Source organism: Aulonocara stuartgranti, assembly GCF_965226115.1.
Source record: "Aulonocara stuartgranti genome assembly, chromosome: 5".
Classification (NCBI taxonomy): Eukaryota; Metazoa; Chordata; class Actinopteri; order Cichliformes; family Cichlidae; genus Aulonocara; species Aulonocara stuartgranti.
Window position 1 is genome coordinate 29321335 of NC_138943.1, and position 25275 is coordinate 29346609.

The 25275-nt window shown below is 41.6% G+C and overlaps 2 protein-coding genes across 4 annotated transcripts in view; both read right to left on the reverse strand.

Moving 5' to 3' along the window:
- Positions 1-11988, reverse strand: part of eogt (EGF domain-specific O-linked N-acetylglucosamine (GlcNAc) transferase) — a 43759-nt gene extending 31771 nt beyond the window's left edge. The window contains exons 1-6 of one of the 2 annotated variants that reach the window (XM_082533861.1): positions 11897-11988; positions 10324-10576; positions 9542-9642; positions 9247-9355; positions 8918-9012; positions 8724-8828 (exon numbers count right to left, since the gene is read on the reverse strand). In XM_082533861.1, coding sequence (XP_082389987.1) covers positions 8724-8828; positions 8918-9012; positions 9247-9355; positions 9542-9642; positions 10324-10527 — 614 coding nt within the window. In that variant the 5' untranslated portion in view covers positions 10528-10576; positions 11897-11988. Of the gene's footprint in view, positions 1-8723; positions 8829-8917; positions 9013-9246; positions 9356-9541; positions 9643-10323; positions 10577-11529; positions 11836-11896 lie in introns of those variants that run through there. The other variant, XM_082533862.1, reaches the window with a different exon arrangement.
- Positions 11989-12288: 300 nt separating this feature from the next.
- Positions 12289-24556, reverse strand: tmf1 (TATA element modulatory factor 1). Of its 2 annotated transcripts, none has more exons than XM_082532673.1 (17): positions 23872-24556; positions 22383-23749; positions 21587-21690; positions 21112-21238; positions 20830-20935; positions 20215-20357; positions 17551-17717; positions 16172-16328; positions 15983-16075; positions 15646-15802; positions 15336-15528; positions 14187-14256; positions 14006-14098; positions 13782-13901; positions 13486-13644; positions 13244-13369; positions 12289-13103 (listed from the first exon to the last, which is right to left on the reverse strand). In XM_082532673.1, the coding sequence occupies exons 1-17, from the start codon at positions 24005-24007 to the stop codon at positions 12963-12965; spliced, it is 3459 nt and encodes a 1152-aa protein (XP_082388799.1). In that variant the 5' UTR covers positions 24008-24556; the 3' UTR covers positions 12289-12962. The 2 variants fall into 2 exon arrangements, with proteins under 2 accessions (XP_082388799.1, XP_082388798.1); XM_082532672.1 differs by having other exon boundaries at positions 22383-23752.
- Between the last annotated feature and the right edge of the window lie 719 nt (positions 24557-25275).

Here is a 25275-nt window from a genome sequence, read left to right on the forward strand (position 1 = left end):
ATGCTAAACGAACTGGTGAGAAACATTGATTTACCTACCATGTTTTAAAACCAAAAGAGGAGCTGGGCCCAAAAAGACTTGCAACTCTTCTAGATGACAAAAAGCTTCAAAGGTGATTGAATTCACTGAGAAGTGAATTCAGTCATACTTTTCATGCTGTCTAACACTGCATAAATAGCCTAAGACCAGGGAGTAGAGGCAGGCTCATCTACTTACTGTGCACAAGACACATTGGCATGCGACAGAGCGGGTCCTCCAAGGCCAGTTAAAGAGACAAACACCAAGGATGTGGACAAGTGAGCAAAGATTTTGTCTGGAAGCTACAGCAAGTCTCTGTTGTTTGCCTAAGTTGTATAAACAGGAGGTAATTTAAAGACCCATTGTCTGCACGATCAACTGTGCTACATACAATATCGAAAGGCTTTTGGCTTCGGTCCTCAAGCCGTCGGTAGGCAGCTGGAAACGCCATCCTCAGAACGCTATGGATTTCATGAAGAAGGTCAGCCATATCGTTATGTAGGCAGAGGACACTACGGTCACTTACAATGGTAGAACTCTCTTCCGTTGTCTTACAGCTACCGAAGAAGTGGTGCTAGTTCATAAGAGCTTACAGGATGACCCCACCCTCACCAACAGGATCACCCTCAACACCAACAAAGTGTGAGTGTGTGGGTGCACCATGAATTCCCCAGTTTAACCCATTGTGGCTAACTCTTATAAGCAGGAAGTGGGAAACAAAGACTGCTAAGTCATCCTGTCCTCGAACACCACTGGTTCAGATATGTGGATGACGCCTGGGTGAAAGTCAAATTTCGGGATGTAAAACCAATCACAGATGACATTAAGGTGGTGCAAAAACACATCAGGTTCACCAGGAAGGATATGAAAAATGACACGCTAGCTTTCTTAGACTGGGAAATTGCCATCAGTAATAGGGGACATTTGAAAGTCATTGCATAGTGTAAGCCAACGCATACAGTACTTAAGGTTTGACTCTCATCATCCACAACCTAGCACGACCTAGATGTCATCAGGACGCTATAAGACAAAGGGAACACCATGAGATTGGCTGCTGTGAGTAAATGTGATCATTCTAGCTGGATATTTGTTAAACCTTGGAAGGTACCCAAAGAACGCTACGGGGGAACTGAGCGAGACGAAGGACAAGCTCTGGCTGAAGGAAAACCTTTGGTGATCCCTTATGGTTTTAGGAGTATCAGAGGAGCTCAGATGCACTGTCTGAAAACGCTGTGCCTCGGTGGTTTTCACCCTCCGAAACTGACAGCATTGCTCCCAATATGCACAAAAGCAAGCAGACCCTTCGAGCCAGCCAGGAGTCGAACCTAGAATCTTCTGATCCGTAGTCAGATGCTTTATCCATTGCGCCACTGGCCCCCAGCCAAGAAAATCAAAAGGTCAGGTGAGGTCAAAGTTTGTTCTCTGACCAAATTTGTACAATATTTAAGAGCGTATCCATTCCAACACGAAAAAATGCACGCACTGCATTTTTGCTGTAGCTTCCAGACAAAATCTTTGCTCACTTTTCCACATCCTTGGTGTTTGTCTCTTTAACTGGCCTTGGAGGACCCGCTCTGTCGCATGCCAAGCTACTAAAATCTTCCCAAAGCCACAGAATCAGATGCTAAACGAACTGGTGAGAAACATTGATTTACCTACCATGTTTTAAAACCAAAAGAGGAGCTGGGCCCAAAAAGACTTGCAACTCTTCTAGATGACAAAAAGCTTCAAAGGTGATTGAATTCACTGAGAAGTGAATTCAGTCATACTTTTCATGCTGTCTAACACTGCATAAATAGCCTAAGACCAGGGAGTAGAGGCAGGCTCATCTACTTACTGTGCACAAGACACATTGGCATGCGACAGAGCGGGTCCTCCAAGGCCAGTTAAAGAGACAAACACCAAGGATGTGGACAAGTGAGCAAAGATTTTGTCTGGAAGCTACAGCAAGTCTCTGTTGTTTGCCTAAGTTGTATAAACAGGAGGTAATTTAAAGACCCATTGTCTGCACGATCAACTGTGCTACATACAATATCGAAAGGCTTTTGGCTTCGGTCCTCAAGCCGTCGGTAGGCAGCTGGAAACGCCATCCTCAGAACGCTATGGATTTCATGAAGAAGGTCAGCCATATCGTTATGTAGGCAGAGGACACTACGGTCACTTACAATGGTAGAACTCTCTTCCGTTGTCTTACAGCTACCGAAGAAGTGGTGCTAGTTCATAAGAGCTTACAGGATGACCCCACCCTCACCAACAGGATCACCCTCAACACCAACAAAGTGTGAGTGTGTGGGTGCACCATGAATTCCCCAGTTTAACCCATTGTGGCTAACTCTTATAAGCAGGAAGTGGGAAACAAAGACTGCTAAGTCATCCTGTCCTCGAACACCACTGGTTCAGATATGTGGATGACGCCTGGGTGAAAGTCAAATTTCGGGATGTAAAACCAATCACAGATGACATTAAGGTGGTGCAAAAACACATCAGGTTCACCAGGAAGGATATGAAAAATGACACGCTAGCTTTCTTAGACTGGGAAATTGCCATCAGTAATAGGGGACATTTGAAAGTCATTGCATAGTGTAAGCCAACGCATACAGTACTTAAGGTTTGACTCTCATCATCCACAACCTAGCACGACCTAGATGTCATCAGGACGCTATAAGACAGAGGGAACACCATGAGATTGGCTGCTGTGAGTAAATGTGATCATTCTAGCTGGATATTTGTTAAACCTTGGAAGGTACCCAAAGAACGCTATGGGGGAACTGAGCGAGACGAAGGACAAGCTCTGGCTGAAGGAAAACCTTTGGTGATCCCTTATGGTTTTAGGAATATCAGAGGAGCTCAGATGCACTGTCTGAAAACGCTGTGCCTCGGTGGTTTTCACCCTCCGAAACTGACAGCATTGCTCCCAATATGCACAAAAGCAAGCAGACACTTCGAGCCAGCCAGGAGTCGAACCTAGAATCTTCTGATCCGTAGTCAGATGCGTTATCCATTGCGCCACTGGCCCCCCGCCAAGAAAATCAAGAGGTCAGGTGAGGTCAAAGTTTGTTCTCTGACCAAATTTGTACAATATTTAAGAGCGTATCCATTCCAACACGAAAAAAAAGCACGCGTTGCGAGCCAGCCAGGAGTCGAACCTAGAATCTTCTGAGCCGTAGTCAGATGCGTTATCCATTGCGCCACTGGCCCCCTGCCAAGAAAATCAAGAGGTCAGGTGAGGTCAAAGTTTGTTCTCTGACCAAATTTGTACAATATTTAAGAGCGTATCCATTCCAACACGAAAAAAAAGCACGCGTTGCGAGCCAGCCAGGAGTCGAACCTAGAATCTTCTGATCCGTAGTCAGACGCGTTATCCATTGCGCCACTGGCCCACCTACAATGATCCCTGAAAGGGCAGGTGAGGTCAGGTCACACTTCGATCGCCTGCAGAATTCAAAGATAATCCTTCAAAATATTCCAGAAAGCAAAATCTCTTAATGCAGGCTCAAAACATCCAGGTAAGAAAAATCCCACAATGTTGATTCTGTTTATACTGTTTCTAGTTTCCAGGTGAGCACAATCAACTTTGTCGGATTTCCTTACGCGGTTGGTTGAACATCCATCCAGACATTTTGCCTCCCTTTGGCAAGGACTGCCTGAAGCTGCTACGTGAGTATAAGCAGGTGGCATGTAAGATGGCAGACTACAGGAACCGCTTGAGATTTAGCCTCAGACCTAAACAGGCTGGGATTACTCCTAAAAGTCTGCAAATGACATCATCTGTTTAAGGCCTCCAAGCTACTAAAATCTTCCCAAAGCCACAGAATCAGATGCTAAACGAACTGGTGAGAAACATTGATTTACCTACCATGTTTTAAAACCAAAAGAGGAGCTGGGCCCAAAAAGACTTGCAACTCTTCTAGATGACAAAAAGCTTCAAAGGTGATTGAATTCACTGAGAAGTGAATTCAGTCATACTTTTCATGCTGTCTAACACTGCATAAATAGCCTAAGACCAGGGAGTAGAGGCAGGCTCATCTACTTACTGTGCACAAGACACATTGGCATGCGACAGAGCGGGTCCTCCAAGGCCAGTTAAAGAGACAAACACCAAGGATGTGGACAAGTGAGCAAAGATTTTGTCTGGAAGCTACAGCAAGTCTCTGTTGTTTGCCTAAGTTGTATAAACAGGAGGTAATTTAAAGACCCATTGTCTGCACGATCAACTGTGCTACATACAATATCGAAAGGCTTTTGGCTTCGGTCCTCAAGCCGTCGGTAGGCAGCTGGAAACGCCATCCTCAGAACGCTATGGATTTCATGAAGAAGGTCAGCCATATCGTTATGTAGGCAGAGGACACTACGGTCACTTACAATGGTAGAACTCTCTTCCGTTGTCTTACAGCTACCGAAGAAGTGGTGCTAGTTCATAAGAGCTTACAGGATGACCCCACCCTCACCAACAGGACCACCCTCAACACCAACAAAGTGTGAGTGTGTGGGTGCACCATGAATTCCCCAGTTTAACCCATTGTGGCTAACTCTTATAAGCAGGAAGTGGGAAACAAAGACTGCTAAGTCATCCTGTCCTCGAACACCACTGGTTCAGATATGTGGATGACGCCTGGGTGAAAGTCAAATTTCGGGATGTAAAACCAATCACAGATGACATTAAGGTGGTGCAAAAACACATCAGGTTCACCAGGAAGGATATGAAAAATGACACGCTAGCTTTCTTAGACTGGGAAATTGCCATCAGTAATAGGGGACATTTGAAAGTCATTGCATAGTGTAAGCCAACGCATACAGTACTTAAGGTTTGACTCTCATCATCCACAACCTAGCACGACCTAGATGTCATCAGGACGCTATAAGACAGAGGGAACACCATGAGATTGGCTGCTGTGAGTAAATGTGATCATTCTAGCTGGATATTTGTTAAACCTTGGAAGGTACCCAAAGAACGCTATGGGGGAACTGAGCGAGACGAAGGACAAGCTCTGGCTGAAGGAAAACCTTTGGTGATCCCTTATGGTTTTAGGAATATCAGAGGAGCTCAGATGCACTGTCTGAAAACGCTGTGCCTCGGTGGTTTTCACCCTCCGAAACTGACAGCATTGCTCCCAATATGCACAAAAGCAAGCAGACACTTCGAGCCAGCCAGGAGTCGAACCTAGAATCTTCTGATCCGTAGTCAGATGCGTTATCCATTGCGCCACTGGCCCCCCGCCAAGAAAATCAAGAGGTCAGGTGAGGTCAAAGTTTGTTCTCTGACCAAATTTGTACAATATTTAAGAGCGTATCCATTCCAACACGAAAAAAAAGCACGCGTTGCAAGCCAGCCAGGAGTCGAACCTAGAATCTTCTGAGCCGTAGTCAGATGCGTTATCCATTGCGCCACTGGCCCCCTGCCAAGAAAATCAAGAGGTCAGGTGAGGTCAAAGTTTGTTCTCTGACCAAATTTGTACAATATTTAAGAGCGTATCCATTCCAACACAAAAAAAAAGCACGCGCTGCGAGCCAGCCAGGAGTCAAACCTAGAATCTTCTGATCCGTAGTCAGACGCGTTATCCATTGCGCCACTGGCCCACCTACAATGATCCCTGAAAGGGCAGGTGAGGTCAGGTCACACTTCGATCGCCTGCAGAATTCAAAGATAATCCTTCAAAATATTCCAGAAAGCAAAATCTCTTAATGCAGGCTCAAAACATCCAGGTAAGAAAAATCCCACAATGTTGATTCTGTTTATACTGTTTCTAGTTTCCAGGTGAGCACAATCAACTTTGTCGGATTTCCTTACGCGGTTGGTTGAACATCCATCCAGACATTTTGCCTCCCTTTGGCAAGGACTGCCTGAAGCTGCTACGTGAGTATAAGCAGGTGGCATGTAAGATGGCAGACTACAGGAACCGCTTGAGATTTAGCCTCAGACCTAAACAGGCTGGGATTACTCCTAAAAGTCTGCAAATGACATCATCTGTTTAAGGCCTCCAAGCTACTAAAATCTTCCCAAAGCCACAGAATCAGATGCTAAACGAACTGGTGAGAAACATTGATTTACCTACCATGTTTTAAAACCAAAAGAGGAGCTGGGCCCAAAAAGACTTGCAACTCTTCTAGATGACAAAAAGCTTCAAAGGTGATTGAATTCACTGAGAAGTGAATTCAGTCATACTTTTCATGCTGTCTAACACTGCATAAATAGCCTAAGACCAGGGAGTAGAGGCAGGCTCATCTACTTACTGTGCACAAGACACATTGGCATGCGACAGAGCGGGTCCTCCAAGGCCAGTTAAAGAGACAAACACCAAGGATGTGGACAAGTGAGCAAAGATTTTGTCTGGAAGCTACAGCAAGTCTCTGTTGTTTGCCTAAGTTGTATAAACAGGAGGTAATTTAAAGACCCATTGTCTGCACGATCAACTGTGCTACATACAATATCGAAAGGCTTTTGGCTTCGGTCCTCAAGCCGTCGGTAGGCAGCTGGAAACGCCATCCTCAGAACGCTATGGATTTCATGAAGAAGGTCAGCCATATCGTTATGTAGGCAGAGGACACTACGGTCACTTACAATGGTAGAACTCTCTTCCGTTGTCTTACAGCTACCGAAGAAGTGGTGCTAGTTCATAAGAGCTTACAGGCTGACCCCACCCTCACCAACAGGACCACCCTCAACACCAACAAAGTGTGAGTGTGTGGGTGCACCATGAATTCCCCAGTTTAACCCATTGTGGCTAACTCTTATAAGCAGGAAGTGGGAAACAAAGACTGCTAAGTCATCCTGTCCTCGAACACCACTGGTTCAAATATGTGGATGACGCCTGGGTGAAAGTCAAATTTCGGGATGTAAAACCAATCACAGATGACATTAAGGTGGTGCAAAAACACATCAGGTTCACCAGGAAGGATATGAAAAATGACACGCTAGCTTTCTTAGACTGGGAAATTGCCATCAGTAATAGGGGACATTTGAAAGTCATTGCGTAGTGTAAGCCAACGCATACAGTACTTACAGTACTTAAGGTTTGACTCTCATCATCCACAACCTAGCACGACCTAGATGTCATCAGGACGCTATAAGACAGAGGGAACACCATGAGATTGGCTGCTGTGAGTAAATGTGATCATTCTAGCTGGATATTTGTTAAACCTTGGAAGGTACCCAAAGAACGCTACGGGGGAACTGAGCGAGACGAAGGACAAGCTCTGGCTGAAGGAAAACCTTTGGTGATCCCTTATGGTTTTAGGAGTATCAGAGGAGCTCAGATGCACTGTCTGAAAACGCTGTGCCTCGGTGGTTTTCACCCTCCGAAACTGACAGCATTGCTCCCAATATGCACAAAAGCAAGCAGACCCTTCGAGCCAGCCAGGAGTCAAACCTAGAATCTTCTGATCCGTAGTCAGATGCGTTATCCATTGCGCCACTGGCCCCCCGCCAAGAAAATCAAAAGGTCAGGTGAGGTCAAAGTTTGTTCTCTGACCAAATTTGTACAATATTTAAGAGCGTATCCATTCCACACCGGTTCTGACTTAAACGGTAGTAACCAGACCGAAAAGCAGCGCACATTTCGGTGCTTTATTTCGGTGCTTTTTTTCCCTGAGCTGTGATACACTTCTAGCCAATCATTTTACGTTTCCGAGGATAGTAGGCGGGTCCAGGTACGTACGTTCTTTTAGAGCAGAGCTACAGATTAAAAATGCCCAAGGTGAAGCAGTCAAAAGTCTGGCTGTACTTCACAGCAAAAGATGCAAACTCAGCAGCCTGCAACAAGTGCTTTAAGCTGATACTGTGATACTGTCAAAGGAGGTAACACCTCAAATCCGGTGAAACACCTGGCGACGCATAGCGGGCTTTTTTTTAAAAGCCAAGAAATGCGCCGTATTTGATAGCTTGCTGCGAGACCTCACACCGAGCGCATCTACTGCGGGTGGGTTGCCTGTTATCGGACCCGGAGTTAGCAACATCCCCAAAAACCCGAAGAGTAGAGTCCTGGCCCCTAGCCCTGCCAGTGTAGCAGAAATGATGACGGATGATGATGGCAGCAGCAGCCGTTCTTCTCTGCGTGAGTAGCTTAATGTTGTTCGTGTGTAATTTACGTTGAGTAGGCTAACCACGTTATTACATTAATGCATGTAAGGTGAACTAGCAAACATCATCATAGCTACATGCGGCTGTCTTCTTGTTTGATGGCAGATACTCCCTTCACCCTGGCCAAAAAGGCTAAAATGACCAAAGAAAAAGAGGGAAACGGTTAAACATGAGAGGTTTTTGGATAAAGTTTGTGTTTTTTCCATTGTTTAAGCACTGCTTCCAGCCAAGAGTGATACCATATATGCCCCATAGCTGCAGAAAAGGCTAACATTGTTATCTTTTTACAAAAAACCAGCTGAACATGAGAGGTTTTTGGACCAATTTTGTGTTCTCCATTCTTTAAGCACCGTTTGAGCACCGGCACCGTTTCAAAAGTACCGATTTGGCACCGGTATCGGATAAAACCTAAACGATACCCATCCCTATTTGTGGATGTGTTTCAGTATTTGACATTGTGTTTTATATTTGTAAATCAAGGAAATCAGTGGGACAAACATCCAGCTTTCTTTTGTTAACAGTGGCTCCGGAAGATTATTAACACAAGCTCAAGATTTCAACAGAAGCCATTCATTGTAGTTTGATTGCTAAGTGTAGGATTCATGTGAATGTATCTGTCCTGCCTCACCAAGACTGCAAGGGGCTTTTGTGGTCGCCCTCTCCAACAAGTGCTTCCTTGATGAGTTTGCAGTGTCCACCAATCTCTCCTGTCTGAATGAAGTCCTCTTTGTACCTGCAGCATAAACACAGTTGACTTTCAAAGCATACTCATTGATGTTTAAAAAAATAAAAATAAAAACTGTATTTTCAAATTGCACTGACCTCTCATGACTTCTGCGTGGCTTTCGTAAGTCCAGGTAAAGATTTGTAGCCTTGCAGAATCTAATGTGACTACAACACTTTAATGAGGAGTCCCCCTTGAAATGCAAATTCATAAATATTTAGTATTCAGGTGACCAGCAAAATGTGGACCTTAAAGGCCATGAGAGTGGCCTCTTTACTAGGTTCTCTCTATACCACTGCTTTTGAACTTGAAATTATTTTAGGCTCATTGTCTGTGGACTCCTGTTGAATACTGCGTCTATTTCTACCTGTTGTTTCTTCCTGTTGACTCAAAGGCGTGTGGGAACTAAGGAAATGAGCAGACTTACTGGCCGGGTAGCCTTGCAGAGTGTTTTGAGCTCAGAGAGGCGCTCTTTGACGTAGCCGAAATCAGCCTGCTTCCAGAAAAGTTCCTGGGCGGCATCCAGTGAACGGGCCCTGACAGATTCAGACAAATCAGCAAAAGCACAACCATTACACCATCGATGACGCACACTTTGCATGAAACCACTTATACTGTGGAAAATTACATACACTGCAACTCAGTAAATCCAAAATTTCTTAATTTAAAAATCACGACAATAACTTTGGTAATTTCACTGAATATGATGTGAGGGACAGTACCATCCAGAGTCAGCTTTGGTGCACATAGGATAGCTGAAGCGTTTCTCTGGATCACAGTTCTTCTCATAACCCCAACAAAAAGACAGATCCTGGAGTGCATCCTGTTGTCAAAATACAAATTAATATAAGCAGTGTTGTGTGTGTATGTAGGAGAGAGAGGGTGTGAGAGAGAAAGAAAGAAAGAAAAGTTACATTAAATCTTATCTTTCTTTTAGAAAATCCATTAGAAACAGAATGTAATATGCAATGTGAAAGACACAGCAGTGGTGATGGATTATCTGCTAATCCATTTACCTAACTAACCTAACTAAGCTGATGCAAAGTCTGTCTAGAAGCAATGGCCCCAGGCACTTAGTTGTGTAGTTATTTTGAATTAACAGAATTAACTTTATTCACTTAAGTCTTACAAAAACCACGTGGAAAGTTTGCAGTTTCACCAAAATACGATTTTAACAAGCTTTTAATTCAGCTGCTTCTATTTAGAGGAGTCTCTCTCTTGTAAAGAAGCACAGACAAAGCAAAATAAACTGTTAAGTTTCTTCTTTCTGAGTTCAGGAAAACAATATCCATTAAACCAATGCACAGAAATCCTGTATTTCAAAATTACTACTGTGTGGATCACAAGGAAATAGCTCGCATGATGCCTATACTCACAGGCAAAATAATTAATTAACCATTTTCATGTGAGTCATAAGTTAACAAGGTTACCTGTTATATTTTTTACCGTATTCTGAAAGTAAAGTAAAGAACAAACATTAACTCCAACCAAGTTCATATCTTACTTTAAAAGGGCAGAGCGGGTCCAGGCGGCATCGCTTGGCGACCCTCTTGTTGTTGTTCAGGAAATAGGGTACGTGCTCTGGTGGCAGGGAGATCGTGCTGTAGTTGAGAGTTGGTGTTGGTGGTTTGTGGTGTGGGTTTTCAGGCGTCTCAGTGATTACCACAAAGGGTGAAAAAACTATGCTCAGTGCTACCAGGAGCAGCATAGTCAGAATTACACAGACATGCGAAATAGATGCTTCCCTTCACCGCACACTGTGAAAAGGCAAGAGGCAGAGAAACAGACTCAGACTTGCAATGGGTAAAACTTAACACTGGAGTATACAAGCATGTGGGTACAAGCAAGTGCATGGGAGTGTAGCTCTGGGCAGATCTAAGCTTCACAAAAGGAAACGTTTTTTGTTTTTTTGTTTTTGTTAGTGTTAGTGACCTTTCTCCGTTAGTAAGCACAACTGAGGCTGCAGGGCCAAATGAGAAATATTCACTGGTAATAATGTGACCTAATATGCAGGTAGCCAGTGCAGTACCTGGTATTTACACAACAGCCAAATTTGCATGATCAATGCTATTTTGTCAAAAGTATGCATGTTCTTGCACAGCCTGGAGCCTTCGTCCCAATACCATTGACTGATGATTGAATAGTACATTGTGACCTTTCTTAAAGCAGATACCACATTGTTCTGTATAACAAATGGCTCCCACACAGTTTCACATTCAAATGAAGGGAAGGAAACGAGGAAACTGCCTTATGCTGCACATTTGGTAACAATAGGTGGTGAAGGTTAACGTTATCGGTCATTAATTGCATATTCTCCTGGTGGTAACGATGATACAGTTAGGTAAAGCTTAAATGTGTGTGACGTTAAGGCGGTGGTACTGATGTAACTGGAGACATGAAATTAAGAGCGCTACATCAAAGCACCGGCTAAGCATATATTGATCAAACTCAGTAATACCTGTGGAACACAAGTAAGCCTAAAACACGTCACCGACGAATTGTATCTATTTTTTACGATTATGGTTAGGTATATTTTAAATCTTTAAAAGGAGTAGTTTTTAAAAAGCCCTTGAGAAATCTGGCTTCATTTCCTCGAGTTTCTGACGTGCAGGAGCTCTCCGAGCGCATGAAAACTTCGTTTTTAGAGCGTTTAATTAATTCTTAAGTTTTAGCTAGCTTCCGGTCAATTAGCAAGTTAACTAAACTTTACCTCTACGTCGCGACCGTCAATAGTGACCTAACAGGCACGTGAGATGAGATTGAGGAGTTGTTGTGATTATAACGCATTACTTAAACGTTTCTTCGTCTGTGGATAAAAAAAAAGGAAAATACGAACTGAGGCTGACCGGTAACTGAAGTATACTATGCAGAGGCTAACATCTAGCCTTTAAGTTCTTGACAAAGACAAGGAGCCCCCTTAACGTTAATTTTAAGATAGACTAAAGAGGCAGTACAAGAAAAGGAGCAAGAAAAAATGTTTTTACATTTCCGAGAAACAAAACCTTTAAAAGAAACGAGACCCTTATCAGTGGTTGCCTATAAAAGATTGCTATAAGTTTATATGAGAGACAGTTTACCTGAATGCAGTCTGCTTTCCCCAGATTGAAGCGATGCAGTGACCGGCGGTCGCCATAACACCGGAAACCTTACACCGGCATGTAATACGAACATTCGGCCATAGGGTGGCGCTGTCCACCGCAGTTTTCTGATAGTAAACGGCACTATAACGCTCTCCACACTCCACGTTATTACAAAATACATCATTCAGTTTAATAATAAAAACACAAATATTCAGTGCAAACTTGTTAATGTGCTTTGTCTCTTACAGAATATTATTCAAATGTAACTAAGGCCACTCAGTTTCAGAATATCATCTCACATTCTAGGTGTTACAATATGGCATTAGTAATTTGTATCAGTCATTTTTTTAAGTTTTAGTCTTGCCAAAAAGTGAAAGAGACACATAGAATTGTTCAGAACAGATTTATTGTTGTGTTGCACTGAGATGTAGTGTTTTATTTGAATGCAATGAAAATTCGATCTTCTGTGTGATTTAACAATAAAGAACCAACTTACTTTTTACTAACCTAATAAATGTATATTAATTTACATATGTATAAAGTTTGAAATCCAATCTTCAGGATTTCACTCAAAGACTACTCAGGCCTACACCACACTTTGTGATCTGTAAGGTGTTAAGAACAATACATAAATTTCTCTGTACAATACATTTTATATATATCTTAAACCTTTCTGATTATAAAGAAATGTTGGATGAATTCATATAGTGAAAAAACCTTCACCAGCTCATACAATTTAAACTATACAATACTATGTTAAAGGTTCAATCACAAGAAATTTTGAAAGCAAACTCCCAAAGATTCCAGATGGACGAGTCAAGTCAACGTCGACAATTCTTCACATACTGATTCTGTATTCATTGTATGCTTTGCACAATTCCAATATTGACACTTAAATAAAGCATATGATAATCAATTAAAACAAAATAACAAATATGAATGAATTTCCTTCTTACACAGTGATTCAACTTAAAAGTTCTACCTCATTGTTTCTTGTGAATGCATTTATTGTTGATATTGTCAGCTGATTCGTGCCCCAAAATAACACGTAAAGGAAACTGGTTTATTTCTGGTTCTTCAGCAATTCATCGATTTGGGTTTTGTACATATTCTTTACATCTTCAAGGTCCAGTCTCAGCTCCTCTGCTTCTTCAGCCTTTTCTCCATACATCTGCAGAATGGTGTTATGCCTCTGCTCCAGATCCTGAAATGCACAGCCACAATAATCAGAAGACACTCTGCAAATAAGCCCTCTCAAGAGGAAATATGATTCAATTCAAGTTTTGACATCTGGCAGCATGGAAAATGTATAACATTAATTCCCTGCGCTGTACAGCCTTGTACCTTCAGCTGAACTTTCAACTTTGGGATCTCTGTCACCTTCTCCTCCATCTCATCGTTTTGATTTGTGAGTCGAACCAGCTCCTGTGCCATCACAGATCGTCTCCTCTCCAGATTAGCGATCTCAAGCTAAAAAGGGGAGAAAAAGAAAAGGACAAAAAGGTGAGGTGCAGTACAAATAACTGCGTGCATTTGCTGATAGCAGAAGCAACAGCCTAATCACTAAAATTTTAATTCGACATTACCTGCAGCTGTGCTATCTCTCCTTCTCTCAGTTTGAGTTGAGACTGGAGGTTTTCTATGATGCTGGAGCCTCCAGACAGTCTGGCCGCCTCATACAGGTTGGTCCCACTCATCGACATGGACATAGTCATAGTGCCCAGTGAATGGTCTAAAGAGTCATCCTGCAGATGGATTAAGAAGAAGGAGAAAAATAATGTACAAAAGGACATCACAGCATTTAAAAACTCATCTTCAGTTTACAGAGCTTAACCTTTTTTATCATATTCCTAACTACCTCTATGAGAAAAGTAGAATGCACCTGTGAAAGAACAGAAGTGTGCAGCCCATTGTCTGCCCCACTCATCGAGCTGGAGCGAGACAAGGAGGGTGTAGATGATGCTAGGGCCTCTCCAACTGATTGTGTCGTGGCCTTTCGCTCCTGATAGGACACAATTGAAATAATGAAGTCATGACTGAATGAAGAAAAGTCAAAACAGAAAAGAAAAGGAAAAAAAAAACAACACATAAGAGATTCTCTCAAACCTTTTCCTTGAATGCTTCCTGTGCCAAATAGCATTTCTTCTTTTCTTGCTCTACCTTCATCTTCTCCATCTCTAACTGATTAGTCAGCAGTAACTGGTAGAAGGAGCAAAAAAAAAGATGCCCATGAGAAATCATTTTCATACAGGACAACATCATAAGTAGAAAATAGCTTTTTTGGTACCTTTTCTTTCTTTGTTTCCTCTAACGTTCGATTGTGTTCTCCTTGCAGGTTTTCCAATTCAACACGATCCCTACATTGATAAAATGAGCAAGAAGTCACCAAAAAAAATTAAACAGCAATAAAAACAGTGCAATACATCTGTGAAATGCTACAAATGAAAGCCTAACTGTGTGATATAAAGGATTACTTTTCTACTTTTCTACATGGTTCCTCAGGGAGAAAAAAAAAGGTTTATATCTAATGTATTTATATTTCAAACAACTTGTTTTTTGTTAAAAGACCAAAAACAGTGACGAGCCAGCCAGGAGTCGAACCTAGAATCTTCTGATCCGTAGTCAGACGCGTTATCCATTGCGCCACTGGCCCCACCACACCCTCTGCTTTCCTCATCAAAGAAAACAGTCTGCCACTGAAACCACGTGCTGACACATGAGTGGGTGTTGAGGGGCCTCAGCTTCACAGTCACAAATGGCTTTGTTGAAAAACAAAAGCACTCCAGGAAGGATTAGCATTACAAGCGAGACTACTGTGACTCAGTTTTCCTGTCTCACTGAGAAAAACCCGAGCTACTCATTTCTTTTCACATACATATGAAAGAACAAAACCAAACTGCAATCTACAAACAAAGCCTAGCAGAGACTGTAAGATGTTTTTCACCATTAATCTTGACACAGAATATTTTTCTATTGGCACAACATAAAACCACAACCAAAGAGATTTCATTTCATTCAGAGCAACTAATGCAATAAATGCAGCATTTCATTGTGCTGCTCAAACTCTTTGTGTTGTTAACTGATGTTTCAAAGCAGGTTTTTGGAACCAATAAGAAAAACCACAGCGAAAAAAGACAAATGAAATTCAAAGTCAGGCTCTAAGTTCTACACAAAGCCTCTCTGACAACGTGGAGAACAATCCCATTTTTGACAGTCACACTAACACTTTTTTTTGTGCAAAGCAAAGAAAAGCCACCAACAACCAAACGGCAAAAATTGATAATTATCAAACAAACTAACCACACATATGTTTACTTTTACTCCACATATAAGCCACATACAGTAAACGCGGTATACATGATGATGGGGATGATCTACATGAGCACTTAACCCTGTAGACTCCAGTTTGTTTGGTTGGTTTTTTTAAATTTATTACCTGCTGCTCTCATCTTCCAATTTCTCCCTCTTGTTTTTCTCAGCATCCAGCTGTGCCAGAAGCCTGGCTTTCTCCTGCCGAAGCAAGGAATTCTGGGATTCCAGAGAGGCTAACTGGGACTTAATGGACAACAGTTCTTCTGTTGCTGATCGCTCTTTCTCCACAGCAATGGCTAGCTGCGCCTGGGCATCCGCTGTTTAGAGGGGGTGCAAAAACAAATCAAGCTTTTATTCCCCACTTTCTACGATACTGTAATTTGCTGTTTGTTTTACACAGACATGGTGTAAAAGCTTAAATCCCTAAGTCTCACCAAGCCTGTCAGAGATATTCTTCTCAAGTTTTTCCCACGAGGCCGTTTGACCACCCAGTGAGGCCTGTAGGTTTTCAATTTGTCGCAGTAAAGGTCGCGTGGTAGAGGTAACGCTCTGGCTGAGCTCCTGGTTCCTAGTTTCTGCATCCTGAAGTCTCTGACAGAAGACAAGAAATGATGGCATGCATTAAAAAAAGAATTCTGTTGCTATATTTAAAAAAAGATGAGCTCTTTACTGTCATTGTACATGTACCACGAAATTGTTGTAAAATTATTTTCTTCTATCAAAATGTATTTTTCGTCTATTGAGATAATTTAGTTGGAAATAGTATGCTACCTGTTGAAGTTCACTGATCTCCTCTCTCAAATAATCTTCTTTCCTGGCCTGCTGTTGCTCTGCTCTCTGCAGTGCCAGCCTCAGGTCAGCCACCTGTACACAGCATTAGACAACAATATAATGTTGAGTATCTTATAGTTGATGTTTATCACATGTGTTTTATATATTTAGTGTGTGGCCCAGTGTTACCTGGTTTGCTAGGGCTTCCTGTTGTATCTTGGCCTCCTCCTGAGCCTTCTCCAGAGCCAGACTCAGCTGTTCTCTGGCCTGAGTCTCCCTGCTCAGAGCCACCTCTTCAGCCTCACTGGCTCTGCTGGCATTTACCTTGTGTAGTTCTGCTAGCTCCCTAACAGAGATATTGAAGAAGACCATCATCACTGTGACTTTCCATAAATATTACAATCAGCACATGTATCTATGTATATTTATTTAGAGTGGTCCCGGCTCTAAGGTAATATAATAATGAGATGCCTTCGGCTACGTTCACACTGCAGGTGAAAGCGCATCAAATCCGATTTCTTTGACCCTATGCGACCCATATCCGATCATGGTATGACAGTGTGAATTTTCAAATCAGAGCTGGGTCACTTTCGTATGTGGTACTGAATCCGATACATATCCGATGTTTTAGAAAGCGACTGCTGTGTGAATGGTCATGTCACATTAAATCTGTCTTTTGCGTCACTGACACAAGACAGACGCCAATTATCAGCTCCGGAGAAGACATTGCAAACGCTTCCTGGCCATCAAGCGTAGATGTTAGTGAAACTGTTGGGAAGACAACGTTGGAGAAACGTGAGCATGTTATTTGTACTGTATAATCTGCAGATTCTGACAGAAATCTGCAGCTATCCTTTGAAGCACCGCTCCTCTAAAACAGCAATAAGGATAATTATTAGGTTATCTACATTATTATGTAAATAAAATAACTTAAAACAAAAATTGGGAAACGTAAAGTCCGAAGTCTTTATATTAAGGGCCATCAGTCAAACAATACTATTTGGTCTGGGTATAAACAGAGCGCGTTGTGTGTGACGTCTTCTTTTGAGCATTCGGGCCGCTTTGACCGTTCACACTAGAGAGCGTTTGCTGTCACATTTTATTTGTATTGTGAACAAGCAGACAAAAAATCGGATTTGATCAAAAAATCGGAATTGAGCATTAACACCTGCAGTGTGAACGTAGCCTTAGTGTACATGGAACGAGCATGGCCATGAATTGTCACTTTAAATGAAAGGCATGTGGAAAAACAACCACATGGCTTGTTCTGTTTTAAAATACATATCAAAGTTCAACTCGTGGTTGTAAAACATTTAATCAGCCTGACTCACACAAATTAGTTTTTGGCTTTTGGCCAAAATTTGTGTCTTCACAGTGTAAATATGGCAATGAGGAAATAGTATCAAGGGAAACATAGGGAGAGAAAAAACTTTGCAAAAAGAAAACAACATGGATGAGTGCACTCTAATAGCTCTGGTTAACATATGAATGTCTTTACGAATACAGTGACCATTTAGGATCTGCAAAGAATTTGTCATGTTGCAAGCTTATGAGGTTAGTTTGCTTACTTATAAGAGTTGTCCAGAGCAGCCTCGAGGCTCCTGTTTTTCTCCTGCAGCTCCTCAGTGTCTGACTGCAGCCTGCTCAGTTCCTTCTCCTGGCGCTCCACCACACCATTCAGCTTCTTGATGTTCTCTCTGTGCTGTTTCTCCACCTCCTCCTTTCCATCTAGAACCTGCACATAACAGGAAACCATGATCATTTTATAGTTGAAGTAAATATCAATAATTGTCTACACTGGATGGGCAAATGAGATACAAATGTGTTTGAGAAAAAAAAACAACTGAGAAAAAGTGACTTTATCATGTTACATTTACCAGTAATAAATGACTAGTAAATGCCATGATTTACAACATTGTTTTCTTTAGATCTCCTGCAAGAAAACAAAGTATAAGACTTTGGCTTGACATACCATACGTTACACGTGACCATGTTGAAGCCATAATCCACACTACCATAACAAACTGAGAAAACTAGTATGAGCAGCATTGTTTAACAGTGTAAGCAAATGTAACAGTGTTCTTAAGGTGTGCATTTACTCATCATTTTGGAAAGTGACATTTTTATTTTCCACAGTCTCAAGAGTATGATTCAAGGGGCTTTTTCATTTAAAACAGGGCAGAGGAGGCTGTTGAGAGCTTGAAAGCATTTTGGAATTACTTTCATTTTTAAAACAAGCCCCATCTAGTACCATTACTGAAAGGACATGCCAAAACATGCAATAAAAGTAAACCCCTCTTGTAATAAAACCAAATGAATTCCCATAAAATGAGAGCTGAAGAATAAAAACGCTCCCAATCAGCACAATTACGAGCAAGTTCAGCTTAATTATAAACTAATTAACAGGTACCTTTTGATTCTTCCAACATAAGATTTAACCACTAAACACTGAAAACAAAGAATTAATAATATTAATATTATGTTTTTAATTAAAAATTATGATAACATTTTCTTAAAAATTATTGTAAATTAAATTAAATTGCATATATAAACCCCCAAATTACAACAGTAACCTCAAGGCACTTTACATTGTAAGGTAAATACTAGAGATGGCACGATACCACTTTTTTATGTCCGATACCGATATCACAAATTTGGATATCTGCCGATACTGATATGAATCCGATATAGTGTTTTTTAATCAATAAAACGTTTTTTTAATATCTTGCAGCTTTTTGTATAAGTTCATACTCAAGTTACAAAAACAAACACTAAAGCTATTCTGATATACCTGTATGTAAAAAATACACTGCACCCAAAATATTTCATAGTTCAGCAAAACTGATCAATCTAATAACCTTAAACCTACTCCATCCTTCCTATTCTGGTATTTTAAAGAGTACTTAGCAGAAATATTAAGCAACCTAACTAATAGGGTTGCAAACTCCCAGCAAAAAAAAAAAAATAGGGAAACACCCTCCACCTCGTGATGCTTAATCGACGTAATCAACTTTAATTTGATGCAGTGTGAAGAAAAAAATGCACAGAAATAAAAACATTTTCTACAATAATTAAATAGATTCAACATCTTTCTTCAACAGAACTGCAGACTGCACAGATGGTATCTTCCCAAAGGAAAAAGTAGTATAGCTTACTAGGGTATATTAGACTTAATAGTTACTATATACAGTAATGGACTTCTATATATTCTACATCAGATTAAAACTTTGGGTGTAAGATTCGGATAATTATTTATTAAAAGCTCAACATTTTAAATGAGAATAAGAAAGAAAAGTATGTCTTTGTGCCCCCTTTTCCCTGTTAATGCCCTATCGGCCCCCCTGGCTAAACTTTGCTAGATCGGCTCCTGCACAGTTACCAGCGTCAGCTACGTAGAAAAAGATCCTGGTGTAGAAAGTAATAATATATAAATTCTAACAACAGATTATCAAGCTGAAACGTGCTGCTGTTGTTCAGCTGCTGGTTTCCTCTTTCTGGCGCGAAGTGGGCCAAAAACAAAGAAGAGAGACGGACTCACGACAGAAAAGCCGATCAGCTGATCATTGATCAGTTTCATGATTGAAGTAGCAGCAGGAGAGGAAGGAAGAGAGAGAGGCAGTTGGTCCATATGTTGTTAAGCTTAACGCGGGAATGCTTTACAAACATTCAGAGATGAACTTACACATTTGCTTTACTTCTCTCTGGGATCACTTCCTCGGAGATGAAATGACGGTTTGGCTACAAATACACACAGCAGCACTATCACGTGACGCACACTGCTCCGACGTGCTACCGTTATGAGCCAAGTTACGCTGTGTCGCAAGTTTTGTGAGGTGCTTTTTTGATATTTAATGGATCAGTTTACATTTTTTATTTCTCTCCGATATCTGATCCAATAATTTAGGTCAGTATCGGACCGATACCGATACGTAATATCGGATCGGTCCATCTCTAGTAAAATACCCTAAAATAATAGCGACTATCAGATGAACCCTATATGAACACGCACTTGGCGACAGTGAAAAGAAAAAACTCCCTCTTAACAGGAAGAACTGGAAGCCGTGATCGGTTAAAGGTGAGGGAAGGAAGAGAGAACAAAATAAGTTGATCCAGGAAAATGAAATTAAACACAAAAACTCAAACTAAACTGCCTTAAAACTAAAATGCTTTAAATAACAGTTGGGTATGAACTTTTATTCAAGTGTAGTATTGAACACATCCCAAATCCCTACCTGCTGGAGCTGTCTCAGCTCTTCCTCTTGATCCTTGATTTTCTTTTGTTGTTTGGTGATCTTTGTGTCACTCTCCTTCTCCTTCACACGCAGTTTCTTGATGATGTTGCTGTGCTGTAGCTGCTGTTTGGACAGCTTTTCACCTAAAAGTGAGAAAAATAAAAACCTACTCAGACACTTTAACAAAGCCGATATGTGATGCTAAGTGGGGCGATCGTGGCTCAAGAGTTGGGAGTTCGCCTTGTAATCGGAAGGTTGCCGGTCCGAGCCCCGGTTTGGACAGTCTCGGTCATTGTGTCCTTGGGCAAGACACTTCACCCGTTGCCTACTGGTGGTGGTCAGAGGGCCCAGTGGCGCCAGTGTCCGACAGCCTCGCCTCTGTCAGTGCGCCCCAGGGTGGCTGTGGCTAAAATGTGTGTGTGTGAATGGGTGGATGACTGGATATGTAAAGCGCTTTGGGGTCCTTAGGGACTAGTAAAGCGCTAAATAAATACAGGCCATTTACCATTTAATCAGTAATAACCTAACAAGTAAGAGCTACTGTCCTACCAAGTGTTGATTATGCCATCTGTTGGTTGCGGTGGAAAAAAAACATGTTCCATAAACAAGTCTTACCCTCTTCCAGCAGACCTCTGATCTGCTCCTCCTTCTCCTTGATGATCTCCATTGTATCACTGGCGTTTAGTCTTGTGGAAAGCTCCTCTCGCAAACCCTTTATCTCCTACAGCACCAAAAGAATAAAATAAAATCTTTGCCACAAAAATTTTGGACATGTAAAATTTTAATTGTCCATCTAGAAGTAATTGTGGTAGGAGAAATACATGAAAGGTCAGCACCTTTCATTTATTTTGTTAATCATAAGTTAACAAGTCACAGACTAAGAGCTCTTAGCATTACCTTCTTAGCTATGTCTCTCTCTTTGCAGGCCAGCTGAGCCTTCCTTTCTGCCTCTGCTATACGCTGGGTGAACTCTTCCTTCAGGGACTGAACAGTGGAGCTCTCCTCCTTCAGACCTATCACTTCACTGGAGGATGAAAGACCTCATTAGTTTAAAAGCTCATTTTGAAAGACAACCTCAAGACCAAGCCAGCGTTTAAAAATCCATACTAGTAGATTAGTATGACAATTCAGAGTCACTTAATTTTTAAGTAAAGGATTTGAAATTCTTAGCAGACTCTTACAGTACTGTCATGCCAATTTAGAAATCCATTTCATTAAATCAGATTGACTTATTCTCCCCTTGCTTGCTCAGTGTTTGCACAGTGGCATTATGCTGGTGACATTTCATCTCACCTACATATCCGGAAGACCAGCACTCCTGGTAAGACTGTTTACACTTCCTTTGTGAACCAGGTGTCTGCCTCATACTCACTCTTTCAGATTGTCACACTCCTCCTCCAGTGTGGCCTTGTCTTTGCTAACTGCCAGCAGCTGAGACTCTCTCTTCTCAAGGCGCCCTGATAGCTCATCAATAACCTATAACGTGACCACAACATGCTCTGTATTTACAGAAGATTCTAAAAATGTCGCAAAAGAAATCATTTGGTTCTGTTTAACAAGAAGCGAAATTCTTAAAGTTTATCAATAAAGATTCCAATTTGTCAGGTAAATACATATTTATGGATAAAGAGAAACATTACTTAGATTATAAGCACTGTTACTCAATTCACTGAAAATAAATCCATGACTACTTTTAATACAACCAAGTAAACGATTTAGTCCTTTCTTAAGCAAATATTCAACAAAATTGCTGGTTAAAAAGAAGCTTTAAAATAATCTTAAACAGAAAAAACAAAGTACCTAAAGTCACACTAAATGCGCTGAAGATCAAGCGCTGTACAGTTCACAAGCTGTCATGATGCTGTGACATGACAATCTAACAAAGCAATTTCTCCCTTTCTTGCATATGGAGGAGAAAAACTATGCTAAAAATGTTTTTTGTAAATTTATTATTTTTAAATGTGACTCATTTGCCACTTCATCAGTTATACATTACTTTTCAGTTACAGATAAAAACCTACCCTTCTTTGAGCAGTAACCATTTTGCAGGTTGTATTCAATGGATTTTAGAAGCAATATGGACTTTTTCCAACTAGATCTGGCAGTATGTGCATTGCATAAACAATCTTTTCAAATGACAGGACCAGATGCAGACAGCATTTGGTTACCTTCTGAAGCTCCAGTATCTGGACAGTTGAGGCACTTTTCATTTCTGCAGTGATTGGTGGAGTGATCTGTTCTTCAGCTGCAGCGGTGGCATCAGACAGTGTGAGATTAGCCTCCTGCTCTGTCAAGTCTTCGGGCTGCTCGCTATTCACAGGTGTCGCACTTCGTCCGCTTTCCTCCATCTCATCCAGCGACTGCTCCCGCATTGTTTCAGTGAATCCCTCCTCGTCATCTTCTTCCTTCTCATCTACCTTTGCTGCCTCTCCACCTTCCTGCTTCTGACATTCAGCTTGTTGCACTGTTAAAGGGGCAGGACCCGCAGTGACGGATGCTAGAGTCCGACTGCCAGGGATTTCGTCATCCGAGTTGACCTCACTGACGCTCCGGCTATCCAGTGACTGCACGCTAAAGGAATCAATACGCTCAAATGCATCTGAGGAGGAACCACAGCTCTCTGTGAGTTTTGGGTAGTCTTCTAGTCTAGGAAAATCTCCACATGTGGAGGCAGTGAGAAGCTGGAAGGAGCCCTGCATTAGGTGAAGGCCAGTCTTTCCTTCACCGGTTTCTTGTCTAGAGCTGGCTGAGCTCTCGCTCAGCACACTCTCATGGTCAAGCACTTCAATGTCACTGGTGGTTGAGGTTCCTGAGGAGAAAGCACTAACTGGAGGAGAGGGTGTATCATTCTGACGATCCTCTGTCTTTGAGTCTTTATGCTCTAGGAGTACTTCCTTAGTGGATACGGGAGGTGACGGATCAGAAGGGGCAGCACTCTTAGGTTGAGGGGAATCTGTGGTATCCTTCTCTGGTTGGTGTTCTATTGAAGTGTGTGACTGCTCTGCTTTTGAGTCAACAGAAACTACTGAGTCAGCATCTGTTTTCACACTGCTTGCTTTACTGTCAGAGTCACAAGGAAGATCACTGGAAGAGGAAACAGGAGAAACTGGCTGCAGGAGGACAGTGTCTGCTGGTGAGGGCTTGATCTCCACCACCTGGATCTCACCAGCTTTCTGACTCTCATGGATCTTATCAGCAGGTCCAGATTGAGGATCCTCAACCACGAATGACATTTGACTCTCCACATCTTTTTGGACAACAGCCTCTTTGATTTGCTTTTCTTTCTCTTGAGGCCGCCTTTGAGACTTAGTAGGGGGTACTGACACAACCTGAGTTTTGGTGACAGCCTGTGAATCTCCAGGTGACAAAAAGGCACTGAAAAAATTTTCGGATTCATCCACAACAGTACGAGTGACGGGAGTAGTGATGGCTTCCGATGAAGGGGGTGGTGTGATGGTCTTTTCCTCGGTGGGTGCTTCCCACTGTGTCAACCCCCAGCCTCCACTTAATGAAAGCTTTCCAGGTAATGTGACATCTGCTGAGAAAGATTATTTATGTCAAGTCTTTCGATAGCTTTAGCTTCTAATTTTACATTTGCATATCATTTACATACATCAACATTAGCTGTTAACACGCTATATTACATTAATTACTTACCGTGGTGGGGCATTACAGTTGTACCATCCCACTGGTCCTCCTCTTTGATGTCCAGAACTCGGTCGATTGACTTCTGAGCTGATGTTAAAGCTTGTTTAGCGAAGCTGGACAGGTGAGATGCGTTGAACCAACTCATTTTGCTTATAAGGCAAGACAGCAAACAAACTCCAAGTTCAGGATTTGTAACACGGATGTTAGAGCGAATTCAGCGTCAGCAGAAGAATACGTTTATTTTTTCCGTTTTTCCATTTTTTTATATAGATATATAATCAACGCCGACTGGTTGGGAATAATCTGCACTGTCAAAAAACGGACTGTCCACTCCAAGCTTTGATGACAGCAAGTTACCAAACAGCTAGTTAGCAATGCATACCTTTGGTGTATATGGACAGTACCAATGCACTATAGTTTCGGATCGAAAACTGACAAGCTGGCCCTCAAAATCGCTTTCACGCCAAAGGTCAGTCATGCAGGAATACAGTTATCCCCAGAACTCTGCAACCATCGCAAATTCAGACCATTCTCACGTCTAATCCCAAATTTCACGGCTACTTTCCTTGGTTGTCATCGTTTGTTTTGGTCGCTCACAACTTGTAGCAATGCTAGCATTAGCTTGCTCGCTGCTTCCTTTTCCACGTAGCACAGTGACGTCATTATCCGGTCTGAGCCGTAACCCAGCGAAGAAGCGCGTCCGTGCCCCTCCCCCTCCGTAAATATTAGCACAACAGACAGCTATCAGCCAGTAAACGGTATCATTGGTTATTAAACTGTCTCTTAAATCTATTTTTGTGTTTTATTTATTAACCGAGGATACGAGTAAAATAAGGAGTAAAAGAGAGTTTGACTTTGAAACCATTTGTCATTCGTTTCATCAGTGTTTATTAACCAAAAATGTTTGTTTGATTGATGCAAAGAACTTTCTTAGAAGGAAAACCGAAAATTCAGCTTTAGAGAAAGGACATTGCAATATGGTCTGAAAATAAGAACATGAACAAAATATATATATATTGGGGGTTTTTTGTTGTGATATAACCCTGGCATTCAAAGGCTGTATGTAAATATGTTAAGCTTCTGAAGTTTACCCTGGCTCTTGAGCAATCCTTTTGGGAACCAGATCCACATAGGACGTAGTGCCAACTCCTGCTAAGAATAATCTCATTATAACACATTTAATTGGAAATATCTATATTTAAAAATATGTGAATGTGCTTGAATATGTGAGGAAAAATATTTGGTTATTTAAAGGTGGATTTTGATGTAATTTGTTTGCTAAAACAGTATTTTCTGGTTTGTTGCCTCAGGGATACTATGCAGTTAAATCACCTTTCTTAGGGCAATACTGATAGTGCCTCTAAACTTTGGTATTTGAGACTGCTTGTTTTAGGTTTTAGGTGCTTAACTGCT

What these genes read in the sequence shown, in the direction of transcription:
- tmf1 (XM_082532672.1), bottom strand. Translation starts at nt 24,007, where the DNA reads ATGAGTTGGTTCAACGCATCTCACCTGTCCAGCTTCGCTAAACAAGCT. An exon ending in GCTCTGGACAACTCTTATAA is followed by an intron (nt 16,329 to 17,550) that starts GTAAGCAAACTA and finishes TATCTCTGTTAG; the next exon opens with GGAGCTAGCAGAACTACACA. An exon ending in AGGAAGCCCTAGCAAACCAG is followed by an intron (nt 16,076 to 16,171) that starts GTAACACTGGGC and finishes TGCTGTGTACAG; the next exon opens with GTGGCTGACCTGAGGCTGGC.